Source organism: Nanorana parkeri, unplaced genomic scaffold, assembly GCF_000935625.1.
Source record: "Nanorana parkeri isolate BGI_ZX_2015 unplaced genomic scaffold, ASM93562v1 scaffold209, whole genome shotgun sequence".
Classification (NCBI taxonomy): Eukaryota; Metazoa; Chordata; class Amphibia; order Anura; family Dicroglossidae; genus Nanorana; species Nanorana parkeri.
Window position 1 is genome coordinate 1,592,538 of NW_017306477.1, and position 13,951 is coordinate 1,606,488.

At 44.1% G+C, this 13,951-nt stretch overlaps 1 protein-coding gene across 1 annotated transcript in view; it reads right to left on the reverse strand.

The window, feature by feature from the left end:
* The window catches only part of SEPT9 (septin 9), a 234,837-nt gene extending 222,827 nt beyond the window's left edge, over window positions 1-12,010 (reverse strand). The window contains exon 1 of the mRNA XM_018555696.1: window positions 11,873-12,010. Coding sequence (XP_018411198.1) covers window positions 11,873-11,894 — 22 coding nt within the window. The 5' untranslated portion in view covers window positions 11,895-12,010. The remainder of the gene's footprint in view (window positions 1-11,872) is intronic.
* Window positions 12,011-13,951: the final 1,941 nt, after the last annotated feature.

The window sequence follows — 13,951 nt, forward strand, 5'->3', positions numbered from 1 at the left end:
AAACAGCCGTGACCTGTAGAGGCATGGACTCCACTAGACCTCTGAAGGTGTGCTGTGGTATCTGGCAACAAGCCGTTATTAGCAGATCCTTTAAGTCCTGTAAGTTGTGAGACGGGGCCTCCTTCACTCCCCATGTGCATCAATGAGCCTTGGTCAGCAATGACCCTGTAGTTGTTTCACCGTTTTCCATTCCTTGGACCACTTTTGGTTAGGGCTGCGGAAATTAACGATTAATCCCTCGATTAATCGTTAATTTTTTTGATCGATCAAAATTATTTTGATCGATCAAAGTTCTTTGGCTCCGTACTCACCTCTCCGCCGGCTTCCGGGTCTTCCGTCGGAGATCCGGTGACGTCACGGACATCGACGTCACCGGACTCCTCCCACTTAATCGAACAGGAAATTTCATTACCAGCCCTACTTTTGGTAGGTCCGGACGACTACAGACCTGGAACATCCCACAAGAGCTGCAGTTTTGGAGTTGCTCTGACTCAATAGTCTAGCCATCACAATTCCTTACACTTGCCCATTTTTTTCTGCTTCCAACACATCAACTTCAGGCACAAAATGTTCACTTGCTGCCTAATATATCCCACCCACTTCCAGGTGTCATTGTACGAGATAATCAATGTTATTCACGTCACCTACCAGTGGTCATAATGTTATGGCTGATCGGTGTAAATCCCATTAATCCACCATGTAACGGAGATGAACAAAGGCAGACATTGGCATCTTCCTTAGATACAGTGGAGAAGTAAGTGTAGCGACAAAGGGACAGTAAATGTCTCATTTATAACGTGTTTGTCCAGAGTATAGCTAAGCGAATGATGTTTGCACTGCAATACTGCCACTAGACGGAGCTGAGGATCATATCTTTATATCATAATGTGTTGTGAACGTTGTCTGCTTAACTATACGCTAGGTGGACATGTTTTAAATCAGTCCCTGAGTGTGTTGTTTGCTGGATTACTGGGTAAAAATAAGGAGAAATATAATGGAGCTACTACATCTAAGGACTGAAAAGCTGCAATATATTAACATTTACAAAAAACAATATATATATATATATATACTGTATATAAAAATATTTTGAGGGTTTCGATGCACTTTAAAGAAGTTATTTTTTAATGGTGTCGAGTACGCTAGGGATCCTTTCTTGTTGTTGCTTTCCATATCAGGCCAGGCTTAAGGCCTGGTGTAACTTCAAGAGAAAGCAGCTATGAATCACTTTCAAATCCAACAATTGAAATGATGAGCTCAGACGTCTTACTGTGTAATGTGTACACAAAGAATAATAGAAAAACACAGGATGAGCACAAATCAAAAGGATCACAGCACGAAAGGCAAACACTCCAATCAAAAAGCCAGTTGACTCAATGCTGGTCCAGAACCCAGAGCTCTTGTACAAGGTGGGTTCTCCTATGGAGTCTGGGTTCAGCTGCCCCATTGTTCTCTGGGTCATTGAGTACTGTCGGTCCTGGCACGTTCCTTACACAGAGGTGGAGTCGCCTCAGGCTGTGCAAGTAAAGCCTTTCTTCTAATATATTGTGTCATCGCAGCATGCTGGCTCTTGTCTGACATCTCAGCGAAGGGATAACGGCGATGATTGCACAGTGTGGGGGATGGCATGGGGAGAAATGTGAGTGCAAAAGGATGCTTTTCATCCGATGAGTAACTTTGTTTATGAGGATTTAGATAATGCATTTTAAATGACGGAAGAAAGTAACTATTATCCCAGTCAACCCAGTATTTTCTCCAGGTATATCTGGCACACGGATGCGTCTTGAGTTTAGTGTTCTAGTACCGAGATTCAATTTCTTATAATGGAAACGGCGCTGCTCTGAGAGAAATAAAAAAGGAAATGACCCATCAGAGAAAAAGAGGAGTCGTTCTGGTGTACTAGGTTAATGGAGACAGTGCGTAATTATCATCCAATATTCTGAATAGAAGATAGATATGACTTACATCTGCCAAGGTTGAGAGTGACCATCAGATAATGTTAAACACAATCTTCCAATAGCGTTGGTGGAGCAGAGAAACGGTCTCTCTTAATGCCTTGAGGAAGCCCAATCCTAGGTATACTCAATGGACATCAGAATGGTATAGACAACTTGGTACTGTTAAAAAAAACCCCCATCATTTCATTGTGTAGCAGAGGTGCCAGGATTTGGTGATGGTGGTGGTGGTGCTGCTAGATACCGTTGGTAACGGTACAGAAGATTGCAACTAGTGCTGGTGATCTTGGATGTATGAAACAGTTCTTTATTAATATACCAAAGATGCGTTTTGCGACTATCCATCACTTCATCAGGTAATAGGTGTGCAACAGGTTTCTGTGCCGAACAATTAGCGGTGAGGATCGGGACTTTTTTCTAACACTACCAAATTCTTATAATGCTTAGGGGCTCAGTCCTCTAGAAGATTATATTTTGCTTTTATCAGAAGTTTATTTTTTATCAATGAAATGTGAGTAGTATCTTTTTTAATAAAGTATATTATCCTTTTAAAACCATCTGCACTACGAGTTTCCACTTTTTATTTCATGCATGGTCCATTTGGATTAATTGACTGCTTTCAACTCCTGGGGCTGGCAATAGGATTCTGTACCTGAGAGGAGGAAATCACTGGGAGGTGTTCGGCATCAGGTGCTTCCTCTACCTGGTTTGAATCAGAGGAACAGTGCATACAGACCCTGGTGGGTCTCTGCTAAAGGTGAGGTGCATTCCATAAGATTTCTCTGTTGATGGTCACAGGAGACTGAGGTTACTTTTCATCCACTTTTATATCTTCTATTTTCATAATGGACTATTGAAGGACATTTTTGTAGCAACATATTATTTGCACTGAGGTGCATATTATACACATGCATTTTTTCTAGTTGTTATTCTTTTCACATTGCATCACATTGTTTCACATCTAGTATCTATTGTATTTGATTCTTTATTATGGACATTTTGTAGCAACATATTATTTGCACTGATGTAACTGCATTCTATACTTTTTGGTAAAAGCGATTTTTTTGTCCACTCTGAAATGCACATTCAAGGAAATCTTTAAAAAAATGTAAATGTACAATTCCTAGTAGCAAAGCTGTTTAGATAACAATTTACAAGTTAACAATTAATTTTGTCTCAGCTCCTGGATTTGGGAGGGCAGCTAATATGCAGATTAGTTTATCACCTAAACCAGATATCCAGAATAAATCCATCGCCTGGCTATGCCTGCCCTATTGTAGGGTTATGGGGAGCTGGCAGGAGCCATGCCACCTGGGCCTGACTCCACCAAAGCATTTACCATGACTGACACAGGAAAGAAAAGGGAAGACTTTTGTTTCTATTATATTACAATGAAGTTATTTCATCCAGTTATTAATGCTTAACAGCTTTGTGCAGCCTAAAGGTAACCTGTGCTTTGCCCATGCAGGGCAATGCAACTGGCCCTATTTAAAGTTGACCTTTACCCTCCACACAGACTTTCTGTCATTTCTCCCTTATCTCCCACCTCTATCAGTAATTGACTTTTTCGCCTAGGTGAGAAAGATGTAATTTAATTAGTCAACCGCAGCCTCCCATGATACCCACATCGTTCATCAGGAAGCCTCAAGGTACTTTGGCGCATTATCAGGGAACCAACAGGTTCTTTCATCCGGCCCCCTGATGATGCACCATAGTGAATGCACGCTATCATGGACCAGCTACAAGAACCCAAAAGATACAGCTGGTTCCAAATGGCATTAGAAAATAAGATGGCAATGCAGGACCAGATGTACAGCAGCAGAGTGTTGGATCCCTACAGAACACTACTGGATCACTGGGAGTGTGAGTATGTTTTTTGTAAATAGTGCAGCCAACAAAAAAAAGGGTGGGGGGCGGGAGTTCCCCTATAATGACTGCCTGTTGGAACTTCTTGCACAGCCTCACAGAGGAACACAAGCACACAGTCTGATATGCATGCTGCATATGGCTTTGCTTGGCTTTATTTTCAACCTTATTCAATACAACAGAGTATATAGTATAGATATATAACAGAACTTATAAACACTGCTGTGAGGGACTGAACCGTCACTGGGGCTGCTGGAGGAGCCTGAGGGCTAGCCTCTTTCCTAGAGACTATGGACCTAGGACTATAGAGACCCCACCCTTGTGGGTTGAACTGGGTGTCCGGGGCCCATGGACGGCTGTTGCGGGGGAGCCTGGCCCTACAGCCGTCCAATTTCACAATTCAATACCGGCTCTGGAAACCCAGTGTTAATGACGATGGTACACATATCAGCCCTCCCATTCAAGCTATCAGACCAATCCCTGTTTACCCCGTTTCAAGCCCTCATTTGCATGGCCAAGAGGACCTAAGTGAGGACTAGAGGGGACTTTACAATTGACCAATAGGAAGGTGGTCGCTTGGGCGGGGCGTTCAAGCTGTTGTGTATAAAAGTGTGTGTGTGCATCCAATAAAGGAGATTCCTGTTTGAACTTACATGCAGCCTGCCTGGTGTTTGTTCTGAGCTATCACCACTGGATACGAACGGCACATAGCTGTAGTTCGAATCCCGAATTATCGGATGACCGAAATATCAGACGCTGCGGTCTGAAATCTGAGGAGTGCCGGGAGAGTGGAACCGAGCGAGCAGGGGCTCGTTACAACTGCCATCTAGTGACCGAAATTGTAAACGGCAGAAGTTGTTGCTATAAACACAGTAATGTGTATTCTAACACTGCCCCCACGGTTGCCTTCTCTTACTCTCCCATTGGTCCATTCCCCCAAGGAAGCAAGGAGAACTTAAAGCTTAAACATACTGAAGGCTCATTCCAAGTGACAGTGGTGAGTGCCTGAGCAGCCAATCTCCAAGCACCAGAGCTGTCACATGGTAGGTAGAGGAATAAGTCACATGTTCTCTCATACCCAAGTTCTTGGGTTTTCCTCCTTCCTTCCAGCAGTAAGGATACTTATGGAAGCAAATGTAGATTCAGTATATGCAGCTGCAGGAGCTGTCAGTAAAGTGCACCTGTTGTTTTGTCCTGCAACACACTGTAACCTTTCAAAGCTGGGCAGCTGAAAAAATGTTGATTGTGGAACCAGTAGACTTCAATGAGATCTGACTTCCAATATCATTCGGTGCAATTGTTTAAGTTGGTGACAGGGCCTCTTTAAATTGACAGCTCACTTTAGAATGGGCACTGCACACTTTGAATAATAAAAACTAATAAAAAGTTGCGCAGCTTAACATTTTTCAATAAACACATGGCAACCTTCGATTCAAGCTTGTCTCGGCTCTAAACGGTTGTGAAGGAATGCTTTCATGTGACAAGAACGCTGCTACAACAAAGCACATAGATGTCAGCTAGATTGCAGCTGTGCTACCTTCCCGATCCTAGAATTCACCTTCACATAACTTCACCATGTATCCTTTACAGCATAACCACCATAATGACATACATTGGGCCTATATGTAATGCAGTATTCAGCACCTAACCAGCATCCACTACAACCTTTTGATCACAAAGTTTGTAATGCGTAAAGCAATTAGCGTTCTTTCATCAGAACAGTTTTATTTAAAGGGAAGCCATATTGGTTTGAGGACAGGATTGTTAAAAAAAATCAAAGTGATATTAAAGTCAAAAGGGTTTAAAGCTATTTTAAATGCTGATTGGATCACTTACAATGGATGATGTTAAAAAGTTTAATTTTCTTGCAGAATCAGCTGCTCCTCTGAGCACTGGCTCTGATATCCTGTTTTAAGGTGGCTCCTTTCTCTTGTAGGGTCCTATGGAGCCACCCTTGTGGGAGTGTCTCTGACCGAGTGCCCGACTTTTTAGAGGGGGGTGACACCAAAATGACTATCAATCATTTTGGTGTCACCCCTGCAATGGTGACACCCGGGTGCGGGCAGCTCCCACGCCGCCCCCTAGTGACGCCACTGCATCATCTTCTTCTCCGGCTACAGCAGCAAGAGAAATTACAGCCTGGTGGCGGGGGGAGGGACAGGAGGCTGGGCAGTGAGAGAGGGAGTTACGGGTATGGTGGTGAATGGGGAGGGTGTCATCGATATTGAGATCTCTCCCTCTCCTCTCACGATGAGAGAGGAAAAGGAGAGAAATATGCAAACCACAGCCATTTGTTACATTATGTGACAGCTGTGATTGGCCACAGTGATCACAACGCCAGTTTTATTGGCTCTGTACATTTCATTGGCTCTGTATCTTGTATTGTGAACTGCACTGCCAATGGACAGTGTGTTCACAGTTTTCTGCTCGTGCATGCGCTAGGGGGCACGCGAGAGCAAGAAAGAAAATCCATTCAAGAGTGAGTGGTACATCAGATTATATAACAGGTGGACAGCAAGCCGTTAAAGTAGGCGATATCCCAATTTGGCTGCAAAGTGGAAATACACTTTAAATAAAAACTGATCCCTTTCAATGCTCATAGTATATGGTTTCTCATATCTGTAAGCTTTGTAATGTAAACAAGACCAGGTTCCTAAGATTGCTGCAGTTATTTACAACCGGTCATAAACCTTTCATTGGAGTTTACCTTTAGGAACACATCTTACCTCAAGTCAACATCTGACTTGCTTCTAGGAACACATCTTACCTCAAGTCAACATTTGACTTGCTTCTAGGAACACATCTTACCTCAAGTCAACATTTAACACTGATTGTGCCACACTTTGTAGTTTTGCCCAATGAAGGTAAAAATAAATATTTGCTAGGGGGTGTGAGCTATGGGGCTAAAAACACTAAGGGGGTTATTAACAAAGCTGCCGAAGGCAGCCAAGTGAATAACCCAGCCGGAGTGAAGTGACCCGAACTATGTTCGGCTATTCACTCTGGCTTAGTACAGCTGATTTCAGCAGTACAGTGGCTGAAATCAACCGTACATCGGCTGCCTTCGGCTGCACTTTGGTCAGCCGAACATGCTCTCCACTTCGGCTGAGCCACAGCTGGATCGGCTGATCCTAAGCTCTGGCAGCTCACTCGCTGCTGTTCGCCCCTATTCACATAGGGGCCGAACAGCAGAGAGTAAATAGCCGAATGCCGCCGAGCAGCATTCGGCTTGGCCATTCTGTTCGGTACCTCTGTGGTACCGTGCGGAATAGAAAATAAATTAAAATAGCCGGGGAAAAAAAGGTTGAAAAAAGTTTACAAATGTAAATAAATAGTAAAATGTAAAAATAAAGATTTTTTAAAAAGAAAAAAAATTATTGCTATCAGTGATAGCAATGACAGCTAGCTCCGCCCAACTGTTTCCTATTGGCCGGCACCTGCTAGAGTCTTCTAGCAGGTCCATGCCAATGAATAACAACTGGGCAGTTGTTATTGTTTACTGACAGTTCAGCGTCCCCGGGTCATTTGGGGGCGCTGATCTGTCAATACAACTGGGCGGCGCCAACTGTGAGATCCCGCCTGGCTCTGCCCAGCTGTCATTTGCGGTGAGAAAGGCCGGCCTTCGGCAGGCCGTTCGCCCCACTTCGGCTGTCACTTCGGCTCAGTCAAGCCAAAGCACATGCCTTCGGCTCGGCTGGGCCGCCCAGCCGCCTTGCGCTGTTGTACGGGCTATAGTGAACAGCCCGTACAGCAGCCAGTTCAGTCGAACCGAAGGGCTTCCGCAACTGAAGCAAGCCGAAGGATCAGCCGAAGCTGGCTGTATCCTTCAGCAGCTTTGTGAATTACCCTCTAAATTTCACACCAAGAAGCGCCTGCGCCATTTTACAAGTTACGTGGAAGTGTGTTGTGTGAATAGGACCCATAGAAAATAATGGGATTCCTTTTGTCATGCATTGTGCGACTGCCGAACTGTGTCAAATTGCCCAGGTATGAACAGGGGCTATGAGTGGATTACCCCTCACTATGGTTATGCCGATATTTCCTTCCTTTTTCTATAGTGTTTCTGGGACAGGAAGTTAAGGAAAATCTCCCCGTTGACAAACAGACAGCAAGAAAAGCCCTGACAAGCTGTTCTTCAGATACACTTTAAAGCAAACATAGAAATCTGAACAATTCAAATGGAACACATGGTGAAAAAATACACAAGCAGAGGGGAGCCTGAACAATAATCTCATATCAAAACAACCCGTGGATCAGGAGATACAGGCGGCTCTAGTTACGTGCAAAGCCAGACTTTTTGAAAGTTGAGCTTGAATCTGCCTCTTTCAACAGCCAAACCTCCTGATTATTCAGTGAGGCCACCAATCATATTAATGGCTCAATGGGGAGATGGGGGGAGGTGGGCCCAAGATCCAACTTGCTTATAATATCAGCTGTCTATATCTCTGGATCTACTGGTTGCTTTGACTTGCTGAAGGTTCGCTAAGGGTAACCTCTGCTTATGTATTTTTCTGCATGCGTTTGAATTTCTTAGATTTGACAGGTTTAGTTTAAGTATGCCTTAGATTTGACAGGTTTAGTTTAAGTATGCCTTACTATTAAGTGACAACAAAAGTATAACGTATGACTATAAGTATAAAGTATGACTACAAGTATAAAGTCATACAAATGTCTATCATTGATGGTACACTGAAGGCCCACACACATATAATGGTGTTCAGTAGGGATGAGCTCAGGTTCGGAACCGAACCTGGTCCAAACCTGAACTCCTCCGAACCCAGAAGGAGCCGTTCCTGAACACAAAAGGAAGCTCCCTCCATGCCACCCAATCAGCTGTTGGTGGGAAATCCCCACAAGCAAAGGCAGGATGCAGTGATGTCATTGACCTTAGATGGCTACATGCCTAAATTTGGTAAATTACATTTAACTAATATGACTTTGTGGCCATATTAGGTAAATTATGTCAGCACAAGCATCTTGCCCATTTGTTTACATGCAGCTGCGGGGCAGGAAATGCTCATACCAGAGCTGATTGGGTGGAAGTGCCCATGGGACTTCCTTGTTAAGAAGAGCTCAGGTTTGGACCAGGTTCAGTCTGAACCCAAGCTCATCCCTAGTGGTCAGCTGTACAGGTATGATTGCTCTCTGGCACCAGCCAGGAGTGCTCCATGAACAGAAATATTTGGCAGGGAATTCCCCTCCCACAGCTTGATGTAAGCAAAGCAAGATGTGATGTAATTAACCTTATATGGTCACATGTCTATTTTTTGCACAAGACATTTACCTAATATGGCTATGTGGCCATATTAGGTAAATGACATCAGCACAGGCATCCCGCCCCTTTGTTTACATGCAGCTGGGGGGGTGCCTGTATTGAATTTGATTGGGTGGAAGTGCCCATGGCACTTCCTTTTTCAGAAGAGCTCAGGTTTGGATTAGATTGAGTCCAAATCTGAGCTCATCCCTAGTGGTCATTTATACAGGTATGATTGCTCTCTGGCACCGGCCAGGAGTGCTCCATGAACAGGAATATTTGGCTGTGTTAAATTTTCCTGTTCATGCCAATGGAGAGTAGAGCAGGGAAAGCTAAGCAGTGCATGCTGATGTGGCCGGTACCCCTTATGCTGAGGGAGGGGGGGGAAGGGTAAAATAGCTGCAATATCATCCTGCCTATTTTATTCTAGATTGATTATTCTCCCAGACAACAAAGGGGTGTTGGGGGCCTCCCATAGATTGTCACCCAATCACAACAAAAATGGACAATCCAGTCAACTAATATTGCAGTTCCATGATCAAAGCCTTGAAGATTGCACAAGCAATGGGTAATCATTTCATTGATATGACCATAATAAACTCTGCTATGAGTCTGATTTATCACTGTGAATTCCTGCACTTTGTACTTTGTCATTGCATTGTAAATACAACAAATCGCTCTCTATGGTTTCAGCTACACAAGTAGCATGGGCTAGCGGTCAGTTGCACTTAACTGAACATTGTGCGTTCAAGCACAATAAATCACTATTATGTATTTATTGAATATCAATAAATGTATTTATGCAACTAATATAAAAACCCTAATTTGACTTGATATCAGCTTCTTGTAATCCCCTGCACAGCAGCACTCAGGGAAAAGGGAGGGATAACTGGGGCCGATCAGGTAAGCTGAGAAGGAAAATGTTGAAATGTGGATAGAGCAAAGAGCTGACCTTAGTAGTCAGCTGCTGCTCCATTAGGGCCCATTCATATCTAAGCCTATTGTTATTCCTATGATACTGTGCAATTAACGCACTCTATCGTACAGAGCATTTAGCGTGTTACTGTGCGCTATTTGAATGGCACCTAACACACCTCCTGACAATGCAACGTGCTGTACTGCAATAACGCTCCTGGTGCTGCAGTAACAAAAAGTAGTGCATGCATTACTTTTTCAATTGCAACGCACTGTATTGCATTACAGACAGCTGGGAGGTGCGTTGGAGTGCCATTCAAATGAATGACAATGCAGTGCACCTAGCGCACGGTAACACATGCTAGGCTCTCTGTGCGATAGTGTGCGTTAATCCCACGTTATTGTGCAACTAACACTACGACTAAATCCCTATTCACATATGAGTGTAGTGGGAATGCGCGTTGCTTCGCACACGTTCCTATGTGTTTGTTTTCTCTGTTTGCCACACGTCCTGAACACACGACAAAAACGTGGAAAAGTAGTGTGTGCAGTAAAATCTGCGACATGCGTTCCGCGGTTTTCCACCATGTTTGTGCATATTGTAATGCATGCAAATGCGGAGGAATGTGCATCTTCCTGGCCACATTTGGGGTGCCAATAATAGTAATGGCACAACCAGCATGTTTTGATGTGTTACACAAACGTGTGTCAAAGTGCACATTTTTCTGCGTAAACTAAACACTCAGGTGTGAATGGGAGCTTAGTGTGAATGTGCTTTTACTGTCCAGTTCCAGGCAGGTGGCAGGGAGGCGACCTAGCTGTATTGCTGTCACTGGAGTAGAAAACTGAGGTCACTAAGCTGGCTGTGCTATGTGGCAGAGGCTTGTATATGTTACGACTAGATTGACTACAAACCCTTTGGCAGGAAAAACAGCTCCCATATATGTTTTTCAATGGTGTATTTTGTAGTTTGGTCAGAGTTTAGCAGCATGAGGGATATAAATCCACTCTGCATGCTCTAAATACATTTGCAAATGCAGATATCACCTTTTAAAGGTAGTGGTGACATGATCATTGTTCTGCACATAGCCTGTGCAAAGAGTAGACCTACAGAAGGGGCCCAGAAGCTCCACCCACTAGAGGCTGAATGTAAAAAACTACAGGAGGGGGCGGATACAAGACCAGTCACCCTGCAGAAGGAGAGAGAGCAGCAGTGACTGGTCTTTATTACAGGAAGCTCAAAGTACCACACTAGTAAGTTTTTTATTTCTGGAAGAAATAAACAAAGCTCACCAAGATTCAAGTAACAATACATATAATGTTTCTAATCAGACTATATTTTTTTGCCCGGGGTTCAGCTTTAGGAAGCCAGTGGACGTTTAATAATGCCGGAACTACTTATAGAGAAGAAAATATCTAGCAAAAGCTTTAAAACAATATTACAAAGAATCCAAAGATCTCCATTGACTCAATATTTCCTGCCAAGGATCCCTAATATCTGTCAGTTTGCCCTGAGGTCGGTAATTACAAGCCACATCCATATAATGAGTGACGAGGCTGAGCAGGAACAGCGACCTGTGAAATGGTCATATTATTTACCCATACGTGGAAAGGAAAGCTCTATTTATCAAGAGCGCAAGCTTTGTGCCAGGCACGACATGTGATCCGCTGTGAAGGCGAAAGGCGATTCCTTCTAACTTTCATTTGTGGCCGAATCGATTGCAAGATCGCAGTCTTAGAATGGAAAATTGCCCACTGCTCTCCTTTCTATGACAACCCTCTGATTCTGAATACAGATAATACAAACAGGCTCATCAGTGTAAGACATCAACTTTTAGCCCTAGTTATTAGTGACAGATTGGCGTACAGGAGGTCTCCTTACCTGAGGTCGATGACTTCCTCATGGTACTCCACAGCTTGGCGCGTTCTCCCACTCCAATCCTCTGGGAATTCTGACCTCCCAGGAGAGACAACTATAGAATGGGGAGAGCAGACAGGAGGCACACACTCACACACTCGCACACACAATCAGTACACTCCCATTTGGTGGAAGGAACACACCTTTAATGAACTTGTGCACAGTTATGGAATGCACCAACAGCACTCGCAGGCGGAGGGTACGACGGGCACCTTACGCTCAGCCCTGTCTTTAACCCTTTGTCGCCGGCTTGCAGTCACACAAGGAGTTAACCCTTGACAAGTGGGAAATGTGTAGCAGGACAAGGATTGAGCAAGGCAACAATGAGTCCAGTGTTCTCTGATTCACAGAGTGTTTGTTTTGCTGCAGTAGGAGAAGTTCATTGGCACGGAGAGTCGAATGGTGTTCGGATTCTAACAGCTCTCACAGAGTGGCATTTCTGAGCACATTTAAAGGGCACATGCGCACGGGCGGCTGAACCCGTACAACGTAAATTTGTGGCGTATTTCTAAGTCGCAGTCTCTCGTAGAAGTCAATGGCTGTACATGGGAATACGACGGTCTTGCGTGTACACCAGCGCATGTGTATGGGCGCGCAACCCAGAACACAGACTGATGCGCTTGTAAGCACGCATGTGTTTGCACAAGGTTGGCACATACCCACTTACAGCCATTGGCCTCTACGAAAGGCCGTACACAGCACCTGCAACTGGAAAATACGCCGGGAAATGTACGCCTTTCGCATTCACAGCTAATAATATGTTGTGATTGGCACACAGCCACCATTCACGGTAATTTGAAGCGTGTTTCCAGAAGCGCTGTAATACTCGCCACTCAGATTTCCATGTTATTCTATTGTGCCCGTTCACATTTAAAGCCCTGTTCACACATAGACATAACAGGAATGCACGTCAAACGTGGGAAAAGTCGCACATGTAGCAAATTCTGCAATATGCGCTCTGCATTTCTTCCTGTGGGCTTGTGCGCATTTTAACGTGCGCACGCGCGCAGAGTGGAAGACTGTGTTTCATTAGCCGTGTTTGAGGTGTCGTTAACTAGTAATGGCACTTCAAGTGCTCTCACCTCTCAAACAATTCCCGGCCAATCAAGAAGCTGGGCAGAGTGTAATGACTCGCTGCCCGGCTTTCTGACACCCGGAAGTTCCAATAAAAAGTGAAACCAAATCAGAAAGAATCACCGATAATAATGTTCTGGCTAATCACAGGCTTCCTGTATTGCAGGGGTGGTCAACCTCAGCCCTCCAGCTGTTGTGGAACTACGAGTCCCATGAGGCATTGCAAGACTCTGACAGCCACAGGCATGAATACCAAAGGCAGAAGCATGATGGCATTTGTAGTTTCTGCCGAGGTTGCCTATCCCTTGCTGATTTGAGGCAGAGTATTTCACTTTAAGGCTCACTTTACTCATTTAGCTGACTGAGGAGCAGATTTGTATTGATCATTGAACAGAATGTGATTGGAGAGGACAGTGGATTGTGTGACACCGGTTATAGAGTTAATGTACTGTTATGTGCTCTGCGGAGACATTACTATACAAACCGGGAGAAGGCAAACTGGCATAACAGGTGTTTCTATTGTTTTACAGGTTAGCAACATTATACAGAGATAATCCTCTCACAATGAGACGGGACTGTGTGCTGCGTCTTTCCACAAGATTTGATTTTACGCCACATACATTCACATTTATTATAGTAGACTTCAATAATTCCACAAGTGCCGCAATATACAGCAACAGCGTCACTTCTCAGAAAAGCGCTAACTTTTATCATTAAAATCCAGTCCAGTGACTGTGCCTAGGTGTATATACGTGTTTGTGTGTGCTAGACATGTAAGCTGCGAAAAAATTTGGCTCGGATATTTCGGAATTCGATTCCGAAATTGGATTTGGTTCGGGTTTCGGCCGAAATACGAATTTTCGCTAGTTTTGGATGAGTTTATGAATATTGGTTCGAATACCACAGAAAACCATATACAGATATTAAGACTAAAGCTGAATCTCCTAGACTCGAATGGCATTGAGGAGC